This window comes from Onychostruthus taczanowskii, unplaced genomic scaffold (assembly GCF_017590055.1).
Source record: "Onychostruthus taczanowskii isolate IOZ18803 unplaced genomic scaffold, ASM1759005v1 scaffold82, whole genome shotgun sequence".
Classification (NCBI taxonomy): Eukaryota; Metazoa; Chordata; class Aves; order Passeriformes; family Passeridae; genus Onychostruthus; species Onychostruthus taczanowskii.
Window position 1 is genome coordinate 1765794 of NW_024506112.1, and position 24982 is coordinate 1790775.

Here is a 24982-nt window from a genome sequence, read left to right on the forward strand (position 1 = left end):
AATGCATTAGGCCATTGGACTTAACATTGTACCAGTGATCCAGTTAGATTCTGTAAAATTCATCATAAAATACTTCAAATGCAGATTTTCATGATGCTTAGGCACCTAACAGTGCAGGGAGTATTTTTGCACTGATGGAAAACAGCAGGTGTTTTGTCAGCAGTGCAATCAGTAGGTGTGAAGTGCCTAAGACCTCTGGAAATCATTCTTTTAATGTGGGATTTAAAGCCACAGTAGCAAAAAGAGTTACAAATTAAGTGGAGCACTTAAGTGCAGCCTCCCCATGCAAGAAATATTGTCTCTGCAGAGATTGTCAATTGAAAGTATCTAAAGTCTTTGGGTGTAAAACAGCATTTAGGTTCACTTGGCTCTTTATGTCCCCAGTTTCCTGTGAAAGTAACAGAAGGTATGTAGGAAGATTTTAAATTTACTGAGACAGAATACATGTCCTCAAGTAATTAAAATCATATTTCATTTCACTTATGTCTTTAACCCTTATTTATTAACTGTGAGTTTTGAAGGTTTTATTGCTGGCATCATGGAATATTTTATGCTGGAAGAGTGGTTGTCAAGTCCTACCACCTGCTCCAAGCACAACTCACTTCAACATTTTGACATTAAGTTCATTCCCTGTGCACCTCTGGGAAGTGTCTGGCTCTGCCTTCTGCATACCCCACCTTCCATGCAGAGAGGAATATTAAACAGACACAAGCAGATACAATATGGAATAATCCTCAGCTTAGAGTGATCAGACAATTCTTTGATCTAAACAGAAACTGAATGCTATTGTGTTTATACTAATATCACACATGTGCTTGAAGTTAGCAGACTGAGAGTGTTCTTTTGCTCTATTCCCCATGTTCTTCCTCTTAAAAGCATCTGTTGCCAGACTGCCAGGTGTGAGGCACAGGAGATGGTGGGGCTCTGGTCTGACTACTTTTAGCAGTTTTCGTGTTCCCAAATGTACATGACAGGATGACCAAATGGCATCAAGAAGTTGGGTTGCCCTCCACCCACACTCATGCCACCCATGACCAAAATTTCTTTTTGAAATATGGAAATTACCCTAGTTGGTGAAGAATATCTCTGGTTTCAGGCCTTCAGCTAAGACTATTTCCTGCAGAAGAAAAAACTGGGGTTTTTACAAATAGTAAAAAGTAGAGAGGGAAATCTACAGTTCTTTATGCCTAGCTAGTAAAAATTGTAAAAAAGCTTCATTGTAATGTAGCTAAAGAAGTGTAATTCTGCTATTGTTATTATTTGTATTTCCTTCATCATTCACCATGGTTCTTCATATATGACAGAGGTCTAGAGCAGAGAATCCAGCAGGACCCAAATGACCACACTGGTGAAAATTATTAGCTGTTTATATTTTTAAAAGTAGCATTAGAAACACCACATGATATTAGTAAAAGTTGTTAACATCTTACCTTGGCTGATTTATTGGGATGTGCTTTCATTTTGTAATCAGCCTTTGAAAAGTCAGTGTCAGCTGGTGGGATTTTTTTCCACGGTCCTTCAAAATAAGCACAGTATTTCACAGGATCTATTTAAACTGCAGGGCACTTTTCTCAGAGCAGTTTCCATGCACAAATCTTCCAGTAGCAGTTGAGTGGGTCTCCCCAAGAAGCTGAACAGACTGGAAAAGACTACTAAAATCTAGACAAAGTGCATAAGGCCAGAGGTGGGTGCTGAAGGCTGTGCTTTAGCTGTCAATAGTAAGGAAGAAAATTTTTTAAATTAAAATATAAAAGTTCAGCTGAACAGAAACCAGCGTATATGTTGAAACCTCCGAAACCACTGGCAGAGATCAGAATTTCAATGTGTTGCCAACAGCTGTGGACAGGCAGACATTTCACCATGTGCTTCTGTTAAATCCAGTAACATGAGCCTCACTTGGGAGGTGAGCTTGTGCTGCTGGGGCTGATGGAGTGGGAGAGGGATTGTTCCAGGTGGACCATGGGTGCTGTGGCATTGCCTTGTCAGCAGTGGCAGCTGATGAAATGGCTTTTGACACCTGGTGGGCAGGCTGGAGCAGCAGCATCCTGGTATGAGGCATCTGTGGCTGATGGAAGGAGAACAGCAATAATCTGGTAGCCTGGGACGAGTGAAACAGAGCAGGATGAGCTACAGGAGCTCAAAGGAGGCAGAGGAGAGAAAGCAGATCATGCGAAGAGCCCAAGTTATCCCCAAGGTTTACAGAGCCAAGTGAGGTCAAAACACTCTCACCCCAGGTGGCAAACATCGAACAATGAGATTTCTTTTTTAGGTGAACTTTGTGTGATTACTAAAGAACTCCAGTTAGCAGCAGGATGCTCAGAAGAAGAAAAATAACATATATGAAAATGGGCTACATAATAAGATTAAAGCAAATATTTTCTGTAGCTTCTCCCTGATGATGACTGCTAAATTTCTTATATTGAAGGACTTAACCAGCTTATCATGTTCTGACCACCCATGTTTTTAACTAACATGCTCCAAGGCTATAAAATATATATATGTCCTGAGATTTCTGCCTACTGCTTTGTTGTTGCATTGTGCTAGCAGTCATCTGTTCCCTCGTGGCCAAACAAATATGCACTGAACTGTGATAGTCCAGCTAATTTTGATGCAGTGTCAGCATTGATTAGATTGGTTCAGTGTGCTGCCTGCCCGAGCGTGTGCAGCTTGGGCTGTGATTTGAGGTGCATTTGGACAGAGCATCAGATAGTTTTGATGTCATTTATGGCCAAGGGGACAATATGGTGAGTGTCTCAGGGGTCACATTAAGGAACTGTCTGCGCTGGCATGCAAGCCTGTGAGAGATGATAGGGGAAAGATGGACTGAGCCCCCAACTCAATTGAGTGTGAGCAGCTTCTGGTAGTGGGTTTCTATTTGCTTGTTTTTCAAAAATTCCTAATTCATGGTAGAATTTTGTTATTTTATGCTTAAGACTAGAACTGCATGCATTTAAATAGAACATAACATTTCTGTAGAGGAAAATGTTGTGAAGATCTCTTTAATGTTACCTGTCTGGATTATACAAGTGCACTAATACTGGTACAGAAATGTTCTCAGGAAACATGCCTTTGGTACCTTGGCTTAAAATTTTCAGGTCTTGAAATTGAAGTCCATTGCCTCAAGGTTTTATTTTAGCGGCATGGCTTCAGGAAAGGAAACCAAGTGCTAGTTATTTGCCAGGTTTTTCCCACAAAGTAAGGCTGGGTTGTGCAGGCATGCTCCATAAAAAAAAAAACTTGTAGAACATTGGGTAATCCCTCATGTTTGCCAATCCCTGCCCAAGCCATGGAGAGAGCACATGAGCTGGAACACAAGTTTGTTTTTCAGCTGGGCTGATATTTGGGGTTAGATTTTTTTTCTTTTGTGCTCTGACAAACAAATGTGTCTTTTATCACTGATTTCAGCAGTGTAGCTGAAGATGTACATAGAAAGCAATGTCTCTGTGCTTTCCAGAAAAGGCTTTACATTTTAAAGTTCTTTTAGTCAGTCTCTAGAAAGAAGAAAATATGCCCTTTGAGAGCTTTGTAACTAGCAGACAGATATCAAAACTTAAATTATTTTTAGTCTCATTGTTTGCTACTGATTGCTATGTTATCATTTTAATATACTATCATTAATTTAGAAAACATCTGCATTATTAATATCGATTGCTTTTCCTGACTCATTAGGCTGGATATGCAAAGATCTGAGTATGCCTGCTTTAAGTATCTATCTGATTTATTGTTGTATTCAGAACTTGATGAAGTTGTGATGGTTTTGGAGTTTTTTGCGGGGGAGAGGTCAAGGTTTATTTCTGCCATCCCCAGCCATGCCTCATTAGATTGCTTGCAAAAAGCTGAAACACAGATATTAAGGGCCTGAAAGCATCTCATCAAAGCAGAGGCTAAACATGAGATCTTAAGGATACAAATGAGTCCTGAAATCCAGTGCTTTGTTTCAACTGGCCAGAAGCCCAGAAGCAAATTGCTGGAATGGAATCAACTAGATACATTCTTTATTGTAGGAAAAATTCTCAAAGTTTTCCCAAAAAATTATGATGACAGTCTGTGTGAACACGTGCCTGGTCTGGGCAGATGCCTGGCTTTGCTCCTTGCCCTGTTATACACAGGCAGTTCCTGTTCTTCTTTGTGACTTTGGGATGGACTGCATGGAAGTCACATGCATTGAAGTCCATTTGCTAAACCAATTTTCATTTTGATTAAATGCATGCTGTAAATGTGTTTGAGTGCTACTGGCTTTGGCATGTGAACTGACTTGAACAAGTGTGGAAGAGGACTGTCACCCAGAGGCTGATAAGGAAAGCAACTTCTCCACATGTGGATGATCACGGTTTGACTTGACTTTCTGAGGGCCAAATTAATCTGACATTACTGTGTGGTATTGGAACAAAGTACTGTCATCCAGAACAAGCAAAGTTCTTGTCTTAATTTTGTTTGAGGCTTTTTTCAAAGCCCAAAGATATTAACAATATTTTCTAAAAATCTTCATTTTAAATACATCATCTTTTGTAAAATATCTGAGGATCACTAGTCCTATCATAGTCTTTGCACAGCAATAATCTTCTGTTTGCTGCTTCAAGAGCTCCTATGTACAAGATATTTCATTAAGCCCCAACTTTTGTTGTAATTTCAAACCAGATGGTGCTTCATACTGAAATTACCTGGATTATATGGACTATCAGTGAAATGATAAGGAACTTGGCAAGTACTATCTGCTAGCTAGCACGCTCAGATTTCTCCCATCTCAGCTAACATACCTTACATTGTTTAGTATTTTTCTTTAAAATTTTCAGGTCTAACAGCATAGACAAGATTTTGAAGAGCAAATCAAACTTCTGTGTTGTGAATCCACGGAGCAGTTCAACACAGGGAGGCTGCTACGTTGTTAATTTATTCCCTTGTTAGTGCACATTAATCCCTCATGTAAGCAAGCCCTTCCTTAAGCTCATTTCAGTGTAAATCATTTCCACAAGATGAGCTTGCACCCATGAGCAAAACCAGAGGGTGAATAAAGCTTTGGATAATCTTACATCCACCTAATGCCAATCATACAAACATTTCAGTCAATTTTCTACTCCTACCCATTCAGGGGGACCTGCTCATGCCCTTCTTTTTTAACAACAATTTTTTTTCATCTGCGTATAATTAGTCTTGTCTTCTTTATTCATCTTAGCATCTGAAAAGCAGAAACAGACAGCTGTAATTATTTAGCCATCATTTTATCACTAAAAATCAAATTACAAAAGCTTTCCTAGAATGACTTTCCTCATCTGTTTCATGTTTTGCATCTTTATTTTGGGAGAAATATGGGAGAAAGTTTATTTTTCTATCTGGTGCCTGCTTCTTTTGCCAGATAGTTGAGGGACAACTGTTAATTGTTCACTGTCCATTTACCTGAAGACCTGTTAGCTACACTACCAGGAAAGCCCTCCAAGCAGCCACGTAGGTGACAGTGTTTTGATGTTGTAGTCACTCCATATATAAGGGTCAGGCCACATCATAATTTATGTGAGTTGTCAGGTCCTCCAACAGCTCATAGAGTCAAAATACAAAATATTGTAGCATTAAATCAGAAGGAGTCAAACAGAGCGAGCACAGGCTTGGCAAGTATGCCAGAAGCTGGCCCTGGTGCAATTGCTGGCATCTTCATGGGCTGCTTGTTTACATTTGGATTCTTGGCCTAAACAATCAGGTCATTCTGGATGGTGCCTTTGAAATCCTCACTCAGGAAATGGATGTGTCTTCAGCAGAGTGCTCAGGATCCTGTTCCATGACCAAAATATGGAGGGAGGTAAAGCGAGTCTGGGGCATAAATGGACCAGTGAACTCATTTCAAGTAAGCACTTGAAAACTTGGTTCACCCATTAAATATTCAGTATATTAATTCAGTCAAATTGAATGTTAATGGAATAATTAACATAATAGTCATTATGTAAATCACATCCTTAAAGAGAAGGAGCAAGACTAAGTCTTATACAGAACAGGCTTTTCACTCTACATTGCAAGGCTGTGATGATACTGAGCATCCATAAATACAGTTGAAATAGGTGTGCTGAACCCAGGTCGGCTGTACATCACCATAACAGTGTGAAACAGCTGAAAGAGAACTTCTCCCAACACATCTTTTAATTTTTTAAAGTTTTTTTTTCAGTTGCATTCTCAAAGAGGTCTAAATTTGGAGTTAATAAAATAGAAGTGATCAGGCTAAAGTCAAAGTATTGCACAGTATATCTTGGTGACATGAGATCGATACAAAATCTGTGCTTTACCAAGCCTAAAAGGCAGAACTTTCCTGACAGTACAAACTAATTTTTTGCTGATTCATGGCAGCTGTCATTGACCATTTGATACATAATTTTTGTGCTAAGAGAGGCCAATATGGACATAACACAGTAAGACTCATCAATCAGTGTCTGTAGTGAATGCAACCGCTGTGTGTAGCTGCCATCCTGCTTACCAAGTTATCTGGAAAGATTTGTAATAGGTATTTGAGTTTTCTTGGGTTAAAACACATATAGTAGCCTGGGATATTCTCCTAAAATTTCATTTTATTTTTACTAGTTGTTGAAAACTAAAAGTACAAAAAAGAAATGCATAGAGTAGTAACAGCTTTTGAGAAGATATGCAAAAACCAACTTCTTCTTAAAGCTCATCCCTAAGCTTGTAATTTCTTTTTTATATTTCTAGCTCTCATCTTTATATGGTAAAATATTTACATTAACAAATATTCATCTTGTTAATTAAAACTGCTAAAAGGCCAGTTTCTCAGAGTTGACACTGTAAGAAAAGAGAAAAAGCCTAAATTTAATTAATATCCTTAAACCTTAGTCATAGTGCTACTTGCCTCCAGCTGGAGGTTATGCTGTATGGAAGATGGGTCTGTATTAGAAAAGCAGCATTTGTTCACCATAGTGGATTTTTAATTCTTAACCTTAAGAGTATTTGAATCTTTAAATTTAAATTTTTCTATTGTGAAAATATGCCAAATTGGTGAAATACATTATGTGAGTAAAATGAGGTATATATTCTCCTTGATTAGCCTACATCTATTTGTACTGGTTTAGCCTGTATTATTTAGAAATTTTCCACCAGTTTAGTGAAATTATTTTTCATCCAAGTTGAGGTTTTCTGTTGAAATGTATCTACACACACACACACATAGATTCGCACATTTTTCCTCTCAGACTCAAAGGACAGTGTTACAAATGGCTCTCAGTCTTTGTCAGCTTGCCCCATTTCATTCAGCTTGGATGCCTGCCACATCCTGCTCTCTCAGGGTAACACCAGCAGAGGGAATGAGTAGCTGTCTTTCCATTCAGATCTGAAAGTTATCTGACTGCTGTTAACATTGGAGCAGAAGTGGCCATGGTATTTCATGGACTCCCCTGGAGGCAAGATCCAAAGCCTGTGTAATCTAAACATCCCTCACTTTAACTTCTCACTGAGAAGGAAGGCTCTGTGTAATCCCTGCTATTTATTGCTTTCCAGATTCCACTCTGAAAGCATCAATAGTTTATATTTCATCCAGTATTGCCAGCAAACTGTAAGCTGAGTTAACAAATGTGTCATGTGAGATATTTTTCAGCTTCTGACACAGCTCAACACCCACAAATGAGTAAATGAGGCCAAAATGTTCAAGTCAGCTTCTCTTCAGCACAGAGATAAGGTGAGACACCTTTGGGTGTGAAATTCATAGTCCATTTCTCAAATGAATTTCTGTAACAGTGAATTCCCATATGTTGAAGTAAAACATAAATCATATGACAGGCAAGTACTGCTTGCCCTGAATTACATTTATTTAATAGCCCTCTATATAATAAACCTCTAGGTAGAAGCAAATCCTTGGCATGCATAACAGATAAGCTGGAAAGGAAGGAAAAAATGGAGCCTTTTCCTTTCTCCCCAGTTTAGCTTCTTTGGCATGCATTGCCAGAAATGTGGCAGGGTTACAATTCAGTGCACACACACTGCAGAGATTATTGGGTTTGAGAGAGAAGAAGAGGCATTACCATGCTTAACTTGCATGCCCAGGCAGCCCTGCTCTGAGAGCACAGTGCTGGCTCTGCCTGGTGCCACCAAACAGCCGTGACTACTTTCTTTGCTGGGACACCTCACCGTGCTCTGCCTGCTCTTGCACGACCTCTCACACCTTTCTCAAGGGTAAATCCTACACATGGTGGCATTTTTTGTTGCTGCCTAAGCACTGGAAATAGCAGTCATGCCCCCCTGGTGCAACCAGCACCAGCAGATGCTCTCTTCCATTTCTTCCTACTTTTTCAGTGATGTGATCTCTGTGTGGTGAAGTGCCATATAGGCAGTAGCCATCCTGTCAAGGGTAGCGTCTGTCAGATGACTGAGAAGGCTTGAAAGCACCTTCCTGCTTTGAAGCCATAGCTTTTGTACTTTTTACTACATCACTTCAGTCCGGGGAGCTTTGCTGTCAGCATTTCTGCCCCAGACCTGCTGCTGTGTGGATGCCCAGGGTATGCAGTGCACTTCACCATGCCCTCCCTATTGCCAAATGCAGCCTCCCCAGGGCATGCCCCAGGAGGGTTGCAGAGCTGGAGGGATAATGCCCTCAGCTAGGACTGTTGTACAGGGAGGGAGCTGTACTGTGTGCACTTCACAGATGAGTGAGGAATACAAGGCAGAAAGGAGAACCAGCAGTATAGGAGATTAGGAGGCAGCTACAGGAAAGAAAGGGTGTGCTCATCATTTTTAAAATGGCTGCTTAAATACTACAAGTGGTTATCATCACACAGTTATATTAACCTGTTCTGTCATCCAGCTCCTCTCTCACAGGTCAAAATCGGCCTTATCACACACTCCACACATTGCTGAGCTGTGCAGTGGAGAAGGGATGAAGTGATGCAGGTGCCCAGCTGTGGGAAGGTGTCACACCTTTGACTCAGCTCTCCAGGTCTGATTGTGAGTGTGAGGCATAGCTGCTTGTGACTTTTTAAATAAGAATCTCCACAAGTCAATTTGGATTCTTCTCATTGCTAATGCTAATGTGAACTGAGTGAATTAGCTGTAGGCTGCCTTGCTGCTGAATGTAGCCAGTGATAAATCTGAATTTGATTTTAAAAAAAAATTACAGAGGGAAGCTATTCATGTGCTGAAGATACAAGGCAGTGAAAGAGGTGTCAAGACTATTTAATGTATGTTTTCTTACACAGGCAGTGCTAGTGCTGCTATTATACCTCTCATCTCCTCTCTTTTGCATGGAGAATTCCCAGGTTTTGTAGCACCGAGTTAGTGTACAGTGAACCTGGGGAAACCCAGGGGATTTAATGTTTGTAAGTGTGGAATTTGATATCATTGTTCCTGAAAAAACCAAACTGTGACAATTATTTCTTGCTGTCAGTCTGTGTTGTCAGCCAGCTCTGTGCCCCAGAGTGCAGCAGTTACCCAGAACGAGTTTTATGCTCATGTTTCTTTGCCTTTTTCACATCACCATCATAACTTCCTTAGTTGTCTTTTCCAGTCTGCTTTCTCTGTTGCTCTTTTCTTAAGATAAATATCTACTGTCAAAATTATGAAAGTTACCTGAGGGAAACTTGATTGCAGGGGATGTGGAAAGAACTCAGAAGCGTGTATTTCATTTGCACGAGCTGTGGAAGTGAATGCCAACAGCCTGAGAATGTGTTCCATGGACTGAGGGTCCCAAATGGGCTAACCTTTCCTTTTCCTCTGTTTTCCATTCAGGGTTTGAACATGAGTACCCAGGCACATACTTTGACCAAGGCAGAGATCCCTAGCCATGTTCTTTACACCGTAGGAACGTGTGTGCTCATTATTGGCTCCATTGGCATCATCGGAAACCTCCTAGTCCTCTATGCATTTTACAGGTACAAAAATTCCTTTTGTGGTTGATTTAAGTTTCACCTGTGCCCATGTGCAGATCTCTGCACTGCTTTCCACTTGGATTAAATCTAATGGCAACAAATGTGGGGGGAAAGAGAGGAGAAGGCAACCCTACACGGATGAAAACACATCCATGTGCATCATTGACAACCTCAGTGTAAATTCCTGATGATTTAAAGAACCAAAATGAGAAAATAATACCTTGTTCTATAAACAATTTCCAATTGAAAGTTTAAAGAATGGTTTAACACTTCTAATGATAGAAACCACAGTCTTGCAGCTGCAGACTTCTTCACTTACCCTGTAGCATTTGCACAAATGTTTGACAAACAGTGACACACTTCCCAGGAGCCCAGTGGTCCTGAAAGGACCAAGAAGGCAATCTGCTACATGAAATGAGCTCATGCCACCAGGGTATTTCCTGCTTCAGGCAGATCATAGGATTTCTGTCAGTTTTTGTGCTCTCTTGGCAGAGTAATAGGCAGCCAAAGCTACTGCAGCGAGAGTATGCAAAAAATCTCATGGAAAAAAGAAACATCTGCCCTCTGTCCCACAATGTGACAATGGATTTCAAAATCCTCTGCATTCACTACTTGCTGTCATTATGCATGCTGATGCAGCAAGGCCTTACAATGCTAGAGTGGGCTTATGAACCAGGCATTAGTTTCCTATTCTTAAATGGTTAAGACAAATAAATTGGTTATTTTGAATAATCAACTTCTAATATGATTTAGAGAAAATTAATTCTCCACAACTGTAGATATCTTTGTGACTTTTTAAAATTAAATACAAGCTCTGTATTTGTCTTGAAATGTGTGTGGTTTAGCTGGTGTAATAAAAGCATTACATTGTCAAAGTAGGAATATCTGCATGGGCAGATTAGCACCTGGGAATGTATGAACTCTGCACTCTCTCTTACCTTGTTTTTGCTGACAGTTATGAGAACCAAGGATTTATTAGAATTGCAGCAGCACTGAGATGTTCTTTCTCACTTTCTTTTTCAGTATGTATCAGCATGAGGAAAGAAATTCATGTTAGCTGCAAATATTGATATTGCAAAGCACATCAGAAATGTCTCAGTTGTTTTCCTTGGATAAGCTTTGCTTGCAGACCTCTGCTTTCACACTCCTTGTTGTGGTGTTTAATGTTGCCTGCTCATCTGCAACTGCTAGGTTTCATTCTCTGTTATGATATGTATATAAGCAAAAGCACTTTCTCCAAATCTCTGTGTGGGCTCTGCTTATGCTGTAGCACTTTGCAAAAGGTCACTTAGCTAGTGGTGTGTCAACCACTTCAGGCCAACTGTGTCAACACATCACCTCGGGTCAGCAGTTTTTAAAGTATCACCAGAAGCTGATCCTTTGGCTCTGTAACTTTCTTCAGATCTTCCTCATGTGCAGTGCAAGGCACAATCAATATCACAGCACTCCTAGGGAACTGCTCCTCTGAACAAATCCATATTTATCAAGACAGCTGAAACTCTCCTTAGCTTGAAGAGGAAACAATCTATTTTATGGCTCCTGGTCTTTTCAATCATTTTGAAATGACTGCAGCTGTAGCTGCGGTAATTGACTGATGATTAGCAATTCATTCACTGTGAGTAACCATCGATTTCAACCTGGACAGTATTAATTTATGCTAGGAAGCAAAGTTATAAAGTTAACTTTCCACTTTGTCTTTTTAAAACTATGTATTTCTCATGTTTTTAAGCAACAAGAAGCTGAGGACTTCCCAAAACTACTTTATAATGAATTTAGCTGTGAGTGACTTCCTGATGTCGGCTTCTCAGGCACCCATATGCTTTGTCAACAGCTTGCACAGAGAATGGATACTTGGAGACATAGGTACTTTTCACCACTAATTCACACCTTGCCAGCTTTACGCTGCCTGCACGCTGTTTCAGCCACAGCAGCCTTGGCTTGTGACATGGCTAGAGCAGCACAAGTCTATTGAGTCACAGCCCCAGACATCATCAGTCAGTGTGGTGTCACATGTTATGTATTACAGCTGTGATTCTTTTATCTTACATATTTTGGAAAGGAAGGAGTCAAGATCCACATGTAATCGTCACCCTTTAGCTTGTAAGGGAGGTGTTATGGCTGAAAATAGGTAGAAAAGTTTCAGTAAGTTGTAAATAGTTTTTTCTGTTAGTTAATACTTTTATTTAGAAATGTATGTTGATATACATTGGCACACTTCTAGGAATCTCATATTTAATTAAAAGATTTAAATAACAATAATGAGTTTGAGGATTCAGCAAGTTCAAGCCTCTTTCTTTCCAACTGCAAGAAAGAAAAGATCTATGCTGAAATTAAGGCTGAAATGTGAGTATAGCAAGAACCTCAGAAGGCTCAATGATGGTTGGTGCTCCTCATCATATGGATGAAAACTTGCACCCACTGGTGGCTGTGCAATGGTGGAGCAAGCCCAGAGACCGTGTACTGTTCAGCAGCACAGAAGGGACTCTGCCTTAGTTTGAAGATATTTTTAATCTTACTTATCCCCTTAGATAAAATCAGTGCAAATTACCATGCTGTCACAAATGAAGAATTTGATCTGGGTCGAGTAGGATTTGGTCCTTGGTTGCAAGTTACTTGTATAGACTTTAGAATTCTGCATTAAGGATGGATCTGGTGTTTTTGCTGCCTGTCATTCCTGGTGGGCTCTTGTCTATAACCTCGTGGGGCAATGCAAGATTTCGAAAAATGGATGATCTTTCCACACAGGTTGCTCCATTAAATTCAGTGTAACTTTTTCCATCTGGTACTGCTCTGCCTGAATGCAGAGGGGGTTAAGAGGTCTGTTTCATGTAAAAAATGTCAGTTCTTTTAAAAAGTACTGCCATTAAATATAGGAGTTGGAGCTATGTTTTACAGTTGGTCTCTTAGTCACCAAATCTAAACCATTTCTGCATTTTTAAGCCACATAAACCAAAGTCATTTCTTGAACCACCTATCCATCATTAACAGACAGATGTCTGCTGCAGCATGTTAAGATCAATTTATTGGGCAGCAGTCCAGGAAAATATAACTTTAATTAGATTGGATTTTCTTTGAGGCAGTTTTCCATTGACAAAACACTCCCAGTTGCAGTGAAGTAGGACTCGTTTAAATACATATATTTGTATTTTATTTATATTTATGCTTTTCTAATAAGCACTTAATAACTATGAAAACGTGAAGCTAAGAAAGTACTTCTATTGAGAGAGAAGACCTCAGCAAGGAAAAAACCAGGGGGATTTATTACGATGAGCTCCGAGAGAAAGCATGCCTCTTTTCAAGAAAGCCCCTGACGTTGCCATTTCCTTCTCCAGGCTGTAACTTGTATGCTTTCTGTGGGGCTCTCTTTGGGATAACCTCGATGATGACTCTGTTGGCCATCTCTGTTGACCGCTACCTGGTGATCACAAAGCCCCTGCAGTCCATCCAGTGGACTTCCAAGAGACGCACCATGCAGATCATCGCCGCCGTGTGGCTCTACTCACTGGGATGGAGCGTGGCTCCGCTCCTCGGCTGGAGTATGTTGTCTGCTCTCTCTCTCCTAGCATTCCCTGTGTACTCTTTTTAGTCTTCCTTGGGATGTAAAACAGAGTTTTCTTATCAGTGCTCCTGAGGATGCCCTGCCACCACGCGATGGTTTGTTGTTGTAGCACACATCTGCACCGACTGCACTGCACAAACTCTCTGCCCCCTTACACCCAGCGTGTGTTAAAGCAACACATCAACCAACAGATGGAGTATTAGGTGTGTTCCTGAGAGTTCTGTAGTCAGGACCTCCTCTCCACATGGGCACTCACTTCACAGACCACATGTATGATGAGTAGTTTGGCTGACACAGCTCTTGAAGACCATGGATACAGGATAGAGTTTATTTTAGGTGTTTAGTGGCTGGATCAGCACCTGCCCTAACTTTGGGTGCATGTGTGAATAACGTGTTCCATGTATTCCATAGGTTCCTATGTGCCTGAGGGCTTGATGATATCCTGCACATGGGACTATGTAACCTACTCCCCTGCAAACAGAAGCTACACCATGATTTTGTGCTGCTGCGTGTTTTTTATCCCCCTGGTAATAATATTCTACTGCTATTTATCGATGTTCCTGGCCATAAGGCGTACTGGCAGGTAAGCAATCTAGCTGAAAGAAGTCCATATCCCTTTTTGTGTAACAGAATATTTTCTCAGTTTCTTTAGCTGCAGAAAAATCTGCATCAAAAATTAGTCTGAATTGAAACTGACAGCTGTAACAGGAGAACTATTTTTTGCCAATTTCAAACTGGAATGGATGTATGAATTTCAGAGTAGAAGTTGTCTCTGGTGGTTCTAATCTTATTCCACTGTAGTAATTAATAGTATGTCAGATACTTGGATTGAGTTATTAGTATTTCAGATTTGTACTACAAGAAACAATGTCCTTGTGTATTCCAGCAGTTTTCAGCCTCAAGGGATAATAAAAAACATGTAGCAATGGGGGAATCATCTGCCTTTGAGCAGCTCTGTAAACAAAGCAGTCCTCATATTTTTTGACAGTTTTATTTAAGGCAAGCATCCCAAAAACCATCATGCTTCGCTCAAGCATCACAACTACATGCACAATATTTGGCTATGCTTGCTCATATGTTTTTCCCCAAAAATTTTTTGGCCTGTATTTGAAATGAAAATCAGCAGGGTGTTAGATCTGTAAACTAACATCATTCTATGCGTTATTTTTCTGCTAACGAGCACATGGTTTTGGTCCGATCCAACACCAGCTGGTGGTGCGAGTCCTTCCTGCTGCTCAACTGTGTCATCAGTTCTGATGGCTTTTCTCTGCTCCTGTGTGCAGGCACTTGTTGACATCATTAGGCTTCAAAAGCCTAAATTCCACCTTTAAAAGTACATTTATATACACCTAAAATGAAGTTCTTTCTGAACACTATTATTTTGCCACTGTCTTGGTTTTTATTGTGCTTTGTGTATGTATACTTGATAGCAAGAGAAGAAATGCATCCTTAAAATATGTCCTTGTACACCCGTGGAGCACAGTGGATAAACTTTTTCTGTGCCTTTTGCAAGGCCAGGCTGGATGGAGTTTTGAGCACCCTGGTCTAGCTGAAGGTGTCCCTGGTCATGGCAGGCATGTTGGAACTAGATGATTTTTAGGTTCCCTTCCAACCCAGGCCATTCTATGTTTCTTTGATTCCGTTCTATATTTACAGTGCACCAGTAGAGACTTTGTGACCCTCCTGGCTGGTAGTTAATGTCTTCAGCCTGAAATTTAGCTCCATTTAGCAACACTAATATGTAAAATTTGTTATTTCTATGCTAAAGAATATAAAATGCCTAACTATATAAAAGTTTTTAAAATAAAATATGAGGTGTATGGTGTGAGAAGAGATTTTGATTTTTCATTACAAAAATATTAGGACTGCCTGTTGTACCTCCCACTGAAAATACTCTTTAATAAATAAATCTGCAGGTAAGTAAAAATGTCCTTGCAAGTGTTTGGAACAGGTTTCTCAAAGCTGTCAGGATATTCCAGCATGTGTTACCTCCTGAATTGGAATTTCTTTAAGCTGCTACTCCCTTGAAAAGGAAAAGACATAAGACTTGATTTTGCCATCCAACTGTGCCTTTTCTTGCTCCATCTCTAAAAGCAATGGAGGGCAAGAAATACCAATTTCTGTATCTTTGCAACCTGAAACCCTCCTTGTCTTAGGGATGAGGACACAGCAGTCCTGTCCTGTAGTCCCAGGGATTCTGGTTCAGTCTCACAGGCAGACATAACACTTGTAACCACATTAACTACTTTCCAGAGTTTTTAAATATCAGAGGAGAAAAGAACAGTTAGAGTGGAGAAATAAGAAATTTACTTCATTTTACATATTGCTGAGAACATGTTAGAGGTATTGCTTGTCGTTGTCCTTCTGAAATATCTGTGTTTTTCCCCTCTTACAGAGATGTTCAAAAGCTGGGGTCCTGCAGCCGGAAATCCTACCTCTCTCAGTCCATTAAGAATGAGTGGAAGCTGGCAAAAATTGCTTTTGTGGTCATCATTGTGTTTGTCTTGTCCTGGTCTCCATATGCTTGTGTCACCTTGATTGCCTGGGCAGGGTAAGTGGAAGACGAATCCAAGCAGCAGGAGTTAAGCAAATAAGATTGTACTATCATCCATATGAGGTAAATCTTTTTTTTGAATGGGCCTTAAATAATTACTACATTAGAGGTGATATTCATTCTTCACTATATCCTTGTAAATAAAGCAGAAAAGGGCTTATTTGTCTATGCATTTTGAAACTATTATGACTTTTTAGTCTTAATATTTGGTACAGAATGTTTTCTCTCCCACATGATGCTTTCTTTGTATAAATTGGAGGAGTTCCCTCCTTTATCTCCTAATACCCTTCTTCCTTCCGTACACTGCTGTCTCCTCCTCCCATTGTTCACAACAATGCATGTTCTACTCTTCAAGGCCAGGTTGGATGGGGCCTTGAGCAAGCTCATCTAGTGAAAGATGTCCTTGCCCATGGCAGAGAGGTTGGCTAGATGATCTTTGAGGTGTCTTCCAACCCAAACCATTCTGCGATACCATGATATTAACTGAGCTTATGCTGCACTGACATTGACTGACAGTCACACCTGAATGACTGTGGGAGCTTAATGCCTAATGGAAAATATTGGTTTTAAACCACTTCCAGTCCTCTCCTCCTTCTGCAGTGTTCAGAACTGAGGCACTGACACACATTACTGTGCAGCACACATGCTGCTGCTGAGAGACTTTTTAGGTTTGATTTCTGTCATCATCATTGATTTCTATCATAATTCACTTTTCCCAGATGGCCACAAAGGGGGTTCTTTTGGAGTTCTGGTGTTTTGTTTTTGGGGTTTTTTTTGTCTATTGCAGAAACAGGGAAGGATTCTTTGTGTTCCTAGCCACCTTAAAATTACTTGCTGCATGTCTTTGATCTTCTCTAAATGAATGAAACCAAGTACATATTGTCAAATTCAAACCTTTCCTCTGAGCAAAGAAATCACTTCAATTAATCAACTTTACAGGTGTATTTCTTATAAAAAGATAATAGCACAAAACCAATGTAAAAGAATAATATGTTTTAGTAATGTATTATCCCTGTAATTCATGGCACAGCTGTGTGTAATGTTTTTGCTTTGTTTTAGTCGAGGTAACATCCTAACACCATATGCCAAATCTGTGCCAGCAGTTATTGCCAAATCTTCTGCAATCTACAACCCCATCATATATGCAATAATTCACCCAAGATACAGGTACAGTAAATGCATAGGTATGTGTATAACTGTACATGCAAATGTGGACCTTTTACACGGAACAAACTACCCTCATTCCTTCAGCCTCACCCTGTGCACTGCATGTTCCATGTTCCTGTGCTGACCAGGCCATGATGGGCTGCCAGTGGTCACACCCAGCTGGTACATGGCAGCTCCAGATATGGCCTGGGCAGTGGCCAAAAGAGAACAGTCCCTCCCTTCACCTTTCCTCTCCCTCAGAGCCCTGCTCTGCCCTGTGGAGCTGTGCGACACCATGACTGACAGGAGGAGAAGATGATGCTCATGTCACCTTTCCTCATACCTGAGGCAGCCACTACAGAGTACTCTCTAGAGAAAAGATCCCAACCAGCAAGGCTCAAAAAAAAAGTCACATCCTTACCAATTTAAGCAGCTCTATATGCATAATGTTTAAGGTTTGGTTTTCTGAAGCATTTTTTCACAAAAAAATTTTGGGACACTGGCAGCAAAAAATACTTTATTATACCAAGGGGATATACTTTTAACAGAACTGCTATCCAGCATACCTGTAGAATTTTTTTGCAAGCCTTTCAAGGTGTAGCTACCACAAAATTATGCTGTGTCTAAAGTTCTGAGAAAACACAGGGATGGCATGGTGGTAAATGTGATAAATGTATAAATACCACTAGATGGCAGGGTTAGTCATTGGTATGAGGCTTGTTTCACCCAAGAGGTGGAAAAGCTGGTAAATTCCATTGCCTGACAACTTAGACTCGGGATCTTGAAATTGAGTTCATTGTTTAGGATGTCTGATGCATGACAGTGTGGTTGTAAGAAAAGTAAAGGTTTTTCAGAAGGCTGGTCAAAAGACGCCCCAAAAGCGTGAAAACCTTTCACCCTGTGATTCTGTAGAATCACAGAATGCTTTGGGTTGGAAGGGACTTTAAGTATCATCAAGTTCTCACCACCTACCATGGGCAGGGACACCTTCCACAAGACCAGGTTGTGCAAAACTCCATCCAACCTGGCCTTGAACACTTCCAGGGATGGGACATCCACAGCTTCTTTGGGCAGCCTGTTCCTGTGCCTCACCAGCATCACAGTAAATTTCTTCCTAATATCCAATCTAAACCTTTCCTCTTTCAGTTTAAAGCCATTCCCTCTTGTCCTATCCCTACATGCCCTTGTGAAAAATACTTCTTCAGCTTTCCTGTAGCCCTCATTCAGGTAGTGCTGTAAAAGGCACTACCTTACAGCTGGAAGTATTGTAAGGCCTGTCCAGAGCCTTCTCTTTTTCTGGCTGAGCAGCCCAACTCCCTCAGCCCATCTGCAGAGGAGAGGTGCTCCAGCCCTCTGATCATCTGTGTGGCCCTCCTCTGGACATGCTCCAAGAGGTCCATATCCTTCTCATATTGGAGCCCCCAGAGCTGGTGCAGCCCTGCAGGTGGGGTCTCAGCAGAGCAGAGCAGAGGGGCAGAATCCCTCTGCTGCTTTGGATACAGGACATGATCCAGGACACGTTTGGCTTTCTGGGCTGTGAGTGCACATTACCAGATCAAGTCCAGCCTCTCACCCACCAGCACCCCCAAGTCCTTCTGGGCAGGGCTGCTCCCACTCCATCCTCTGCCCAGCCTGTGTTTGGGCTTGGGATTGCCCTGGCCTACACACAGCACCTTGCCCTTGGCCTTGTTGAACTTCCAGAGGTTCCTGTGGGCTCTCCTCTCCAGCCTGTCCAGGTCACTCTGGATGCCATCCCTCCCCTCAGTGTGGCAGCCAACCTGCTGAGGTGTCATCACCAACCTGCTGAGGTTGCTCCCAATCCCACTGTCCCTGTCACTGACAGTGGCATTAAACAGGGCTGGTCCCAGCACCCACCCCCGAGGTCACCGCTCTCACTGAGCTCCACCTGGACACTGAGCCACTGACCACAGCTCCGAGTGTGACCACACAGACAACTCCTTATCCACTGAGTGGCTAGTCTGTCAAATCCCTGCTTCTCAGTTTTGGAGACATATTTTGTTTGAAAATGCCTGCTATCATAACTAACACCTTTTTGCATCCTCCAAAAACCATCTGAGTTTTTTGAAGTCAGCAGAGCATTTTAATTTAGAGTAGGAGAATGCCTAGTTTCTGATGGGTTTCAGAAGTTGAATGAGAACATGTGCATGGCTGGCTGATGTGTTTAGTACCCATTATTTGTTTCTGAACCAAAGTTATTGTCTTCAGTTTATTATTTTTGCAAGGAACAGGTTGCCTAGAGAAGGTGTGGATGCTTCCCTGGAAGTGTTCAAGGCCAGGTTGGATAGGGCTTTGAGCAATCTGGTCTAGTGGAAGGTGTCCCTCCCCACGGCATCAGGCTTGGAACTGGATGGTGTTTAAGGCTCCTTTGAGATCCCTTCCAACCCACACCATCCTATGGCTCTGTGACAGTGAACTGCTTCAGTCAGTCTTTTTCCTGTCAGCATTGGCCTCTTAAGACTGTTAAGAAAAATACTGGAGTCCACAATAAGCTTTCAGACATTTTCTTTATAAGTATCTTGTTTTTATCTTGTTTTATTTTTTCCCCACTTTCTAGACATATCAACAAGAGAAATTGTTGTGGATTTGCAAAGACATTTCATGCACTTGGGAGCAATCCAGTCAGGAAAAGAAGTAATGTTGGGTCCCTTGTGATGAATCAAGAATGCAGTTTCAAAACTGAAAAAACCCTACAGTACACTAATAAGTCAGTTGGTAAAAATATGTTGGCAGGACCAATTTTGCTTAAACAATGAATAATGAATATATATGTTAAGGTTATTGTTTCTGGATAATTTCCAAATCTTCTAATTATTCTCATTATGCTTTGAAAGTAATTTATTCAAGCACAGATAAATGGGCCAGTCTGTTCAGGCCAAAGGGTTAAGGGTTTGAGCAAGAGATCATTTGTCATTTTATATTGGAACTACTGAACCAAATTACATCTAAGTTATTTTCCAAATCTTTCTAGAAAGAGGCATCCAGAAATCAGGATCAAAAGTGTTCAAATTCATCTCAATCCACTAGCAAAACAAGATGCTTTTTTGCACTGAGAATTCCTGACACTGCGCATCTTAAAATCCCCACAAAAACGAGACTTTTTTGGGCTTTCCTTACCTTAAACAATGGAGAAAAAAAAAAGTACATTATAGTGAATGTAGCTGAAAATGTAACAGTGATGTTTGTGCTAGCACTTGGCTTCTAAGAACTGGTTTGAGAGTTTGTTATATTCCTCCTCATTTACCCACCCCTGCCCACTCATTCCCTACCAGCAGAAAGGAGAATAACACCTCTCCTTAACAGGACTCACAGGAGCAAACTAATGTAAGCGAGGAATGTACTCAGAGTTTTAATTTGTGAAATGCTCTTTTGTGGGGAAGAAGGCTTTCACATCTTGTTGTTGTCTCTATGTTCCACAATAACTCTAATTGCTGTGTTAGAGTTATTGCAGAAACTCCCTTACGTTTTGGAAGTTTTAGGTTTTGAATTATTCTTTCATAGCAAACAGGAAATTCTGCAACTCCGTGTTTCCAGCTGGCTCCCAAGCAAAGCAGAATTACACAAAAAATATTGGTTCAAAACTCCTACATCATAAATAATGAATAATCACAAATAACTTTGAGTTGCAGTATTTTTTTTAAAGTTGCTTGCAATTACTATATTACTCTTATGATATAATAGTCACTTTAGGTGACTCTTATTTCAGATTATAGGAATATCATTAAATAAGTACCTCAGTTTATGCCTTTTATTTCACACATACAATATTAAAACTCCCTTCAAAATCTGTACTTTCATCCCAAACAGTAAAATATCCCTCAATCTCCTCCCAAATATTTGTAAAATAGAAATTCTGGTCCCTCAAGACATTCAGAAATGTTCATATGTTTTCCTTGAAAATTCACCATCAGACATCTATTTCCTGAATCTCCATCATTAGGAGACCTCTGCACCAAATCCCATTTAATAAATGGGATGGTGTGTTTTACACAAACTTGAATTTGTCAGAGGGAAGTAGTTCAGCTTAGCTGGGGAAAAAAGCTGGCAGCTGCTTTTCAGCACCATACTGAGGTCTTCAGCCTGAAAGGAAATCTCTGGGGGCTTGACATTTTCTTGTGTCCTGTAAACCCTTTCTCAGGACTTGTTATTTTGTGCTCAACATTAACCATCTTTTTTTACTCAGCTCCATGTGAGCAGCCTTCTGCTCCAGGCAGTTTAGTGGGCCCTGCCTGGTCACCGACAGGCATCGTGGCAGGATCAGGAATGATGGTGCAGGCGGCTTTTTCAGTCCTCATCTCCAGAGTAGACACAGAGCTGCAGTTCACTTGCCTTTGAAATTACAGAGGAGAGATGCAGAACTATTCAGAGTGGTGATGATGCCAGATATTGAGGTTTGGTGGTGATGGGTTTCTTTTTTTGATTGCAAGCAAGTGACCTCATTTCATGATGCCAGAATCATGTCTCTGAAATTTTAACATGAGTGATCTTTTGTGAGAACAGAAATAATGATTTAAAATGTCCTGGTTATTCAACAAACTTGGTAACTATAGAAGCAAAAGATTTTACAATATACATCTGCTTGACTTGCATCTCAGTGTAAAGTCAATGTACTGACATCCCTCAGCAATCTGTGGTCCCCTGCATCAGTTCCTTGCCATATGCCTTGTTGCTGCCTCAGTTCTTGACTTGTTAATTTCATTTTTTGTCCCCATTAGCTTCATCTGTTGGGCTGAACTAATGGATTGGGAAGTGCTGGGGAGGTGTTACACAAAATGAAGAGTTCTGACTAGCATTGCCCTGTGAGGAGAAAGGCCAGCTGGCATTGCCCAGGGGAGGCTCTTGGACACCTGCTCCATGCAAGGCCACAGTTGGGGTCAGGAAAAATAGACTCACACAATCATGACTGAGATTATTATTTAATGGATAAGGGAGATTTGGGGTCTAGACCATCCTTCTTCTCAATGCTTGTACAGTGTTAATTTTCAATAGGAGTTTACAGTAGCTGTCGTGATACAAATAATTAACAACATCTGATTTTTCTGGCCCTCTTCCTCTTCCCTTGTTTCCACTCATGCTGTGCCTTTGCACAGTGAAGACCTTTGTACCAACTAGCCTGAAATTTTCTGGGTTAACATTTTAAATAAACCATATGCAATCATGCTTTTCAAGGTATTTTCAATTCTTATCACCTATGCAGCTCTTCTGTGTGTGTTTTGACACAAGGCCCAGAACGACCTGTTATTTTCTTTTCAGCCTGTTGGGTTGTTTGCACCAGCTACCATGCTGCTTGCATGCAATCTTTAAGACCCCCTTAATCAAACCAGAAGCTGTGTTGAGGTGATGGAAAGAGACAGCATTTTCACCACATGAATTTCAAAGTCGTGTCTTCAGTGTGACAGGTTTGGCTTTTTTTTTTTTTTCTTTTTTTTTTTTCCCCTCACATTTTCTCTCAGAAAAACCATCCACAAAGCTGTTCCCTGCTTGAGGTTCCTGATACGAATATCGAAGAATGACCTCCTGAGGGGATCCATAAATGAGTCATCGTTCAGGACCTCTCTCTGCAGCCACCACTCTCTTGCTGGCAGGACCAAGAGCACTTGTGTTTCCTCTGTTTCTACTGGAGAAGCTGTAAGTCTTGTCTTGTTTCCATTAAAGAAACTGAGTATAACATTTCTCAGACTCTAAATAAGCAACATTATAAATACATATTCAAAATTAGAGAACAGAAAAGGGAAGGAGGAGAGTGTAGCTAAATTTTTTGGTCATGTAAGGTAATTTCTGCAAAGCTGGAAGTTCATGCATGATGATTTATGATGAGAAAAAGCATTCAGACCAGCATATCTGTGTGGTTCTGATGCCTGCTGAGACCAAGGATGTTCAGATTAAGTCTTTGATGGGAACCAAAAAGAGCCATTGTCAGACACTCCCAGTGTCACCAACTACTGGTTATGTTAGATGTCTCGATGGCCTGGAGGACAAGAAAACAATCTTTCATCCAAACTTTTATAACTTATCCAAAAGCTCTCTTATTATTTTAGAATAAGTCCATTTTCTGTAGAATGAGAAATTTTTGACTTCTTTACCTGGATTTTAACCATGAGGAGTGAAAGGCTCCTGCCCCTAGAGCATGGTGGTGTGTTTTGTAGGAACATACTCCAAGCATCAGTAAGGCTCGTGACTGAGAGAGATAGAAACAAAATAATCCCTTGACACTCTTCACAGCCTCTCTCAGTCACAAGAAGCTAGCCTTGCCTGCAGAGGTGCTGGGCAGGTGGCTGCTCAGGGGGATGGCAGCCACGGCAAAGTCTGGGTTGGGGCTGGCCCTCCTGGGGAGCTGTGGTGCTCCCCCTCAGTTTGGGCATCAGTAACCTCCCAGATCGACAGCTGGCACCAGTAACCTCTCACAGAATTATAAATCCTAGGTATACCTTTTACACCTTTATGTATAAAAACCTAATTTTTCTCCCATTACTCCTTTGATGCCAAATGAAGTAATTTCAGCTGCATCATCCTGATCCAAGAAGCTTTCTGTTCTTCACTGTTGGTCACTACTTGGTTTTGGTTTGTTCGTGTTAGCAGGTTATTGCGTGTATTTCTATGTGGGTGCTGCTTAAATAGACGGGATAATGAGGGTAAGAGGCTTCAGCTTTTGGCACAGCTTTGGCTTAGGAGTCTCATTTAAAACCCGTGCTGTTAGCAGTGCACAGCCCTGTGCTGTGCCGAGTTGATGCAGCCAAAGGCAATTGTCCTTTGGGGCAACTGACAGCTCAGTGCAGCTGTAGAGGTTTTAGCTGAAACAGCAGCTGCTGAAATCAAAGCTAAGCTTGATGACTTTGGCACGATAGCAGGACTGACTGAAATTTTGGAAGGCTCCAATAAAACTTTGATGGGCAAGAAATGACACCAGGAACACTGTAAAAGATGCAGCTGTTGCCACCAACATTTTTTTTCTGTGTGTTGTGTACATGTTAGTGAAGGGAACAAACATATTTACGATTCACGTCAAGGAACATTTCATCCGGGGAGTTTTATTCAAGAGGTGAGGGGAAATGAACAGGGGCCTACACACAGATGTATGAGCAATGTGATGCAGAGGAATTATGCACTATCTTCCCCTTTGTGTGGAGCCCTGTCTGCCTGTCTGGCCTCTGTCTATCCATATCTAAAAGTTGGTGTTGGAGCGGAATGGTCTCATCATTGATACTCCATCAAAAAATCACCACAAAGTAAGGGATGACAGACGGCCTCACCCCAAGCCTGTAAATGGAACAGCAGTTTTGCAATGTCCCATTTGTGCTTCATTACTGAGATATTCTTAGAAAATTAGAGCAAAGCCCACCCACTGTCTCCCATGCACTAACGAGGGTTTGTAGAATCAGCAAGCTCATGCAGATTGAGAAGCCCCTGGTGTGCTGGATATTGTGCTGGATATTGTCCTGGATATTATGCTGGATATTATGCAAGCATGGTTTTGGATCTGTCCGTGTCCAGGGTTTTGTATCAGCTGGTGGTCACACTGAATGCCACAAGACGTATTAAACAGATTGATGGTATTGGCTCTTTAGAATTCAGATGCTCTGCAGGTATAAGTGTAGCATAAGCAATGAGATAAAAAATAGGTGAAAAACCTCCTGGTGAAAAGAGTTTAAATAAATTTTCATTATTTCCAAGTTGGTTTTATTTTTGGTCAGCAAGCAAAATAGTCCAGGGTAAGTGACTGGACTGGGTGACTGGGTAAGACTGAAAATAAAGCCTCTCCCCAGGGGAGTTTTGAGTGTGAGACCTATGTTATAACAGCTTTAGTTTTCTGTGAATGTGCATGGGTTTTGCTAGAGTTTGACAACTTACTAGAATTTC

At 41.0% G+C, this 24982-nt stretch overlaps 1 protein-coding gene across 7 annotated transcripts in view; it reads left to right on the forward strand.

Moving 5' to 3' along the window:
• The window catches only part of LOC121346552 (melanopsin-like), a 94550-nt gene that overhangs the window by 62305 nt on the left and 7263 nt on the right, over positions 1-24982 (forward strand). For 6 of the 7 annotated variants that reach the window (XM_041424452.1, XM_041424451.1, XM_041424453.1 and 3 more), the window contains 7 exons: positions 9709-9851; positions 11578-11711; positions 13181-13384; positions 13819-13990; positions 15803-15958; positions 17021-17128; positions 22579-22753. In XM_041424452.1, the coding sequence (XP_041280386.1) occupies positions 9709-9851; positions 11578-11711; positions 13181-13384; positions 13819-13990; positions 15803-15958; positions 17021-17128; positions 22579-22753 (1092 nt within the window). Of the gene's footprint in view, positions 1-9708; positions 9852-11577; positions 11712-13180; positions 13385-13818; positions 13991-15802; positions 15959-17020; positions 17129-22578; positions 22754-24982 lie in introns of those variants that run through there. The other variant, XM_041424457.1, reaches the window with a different exon arrangement.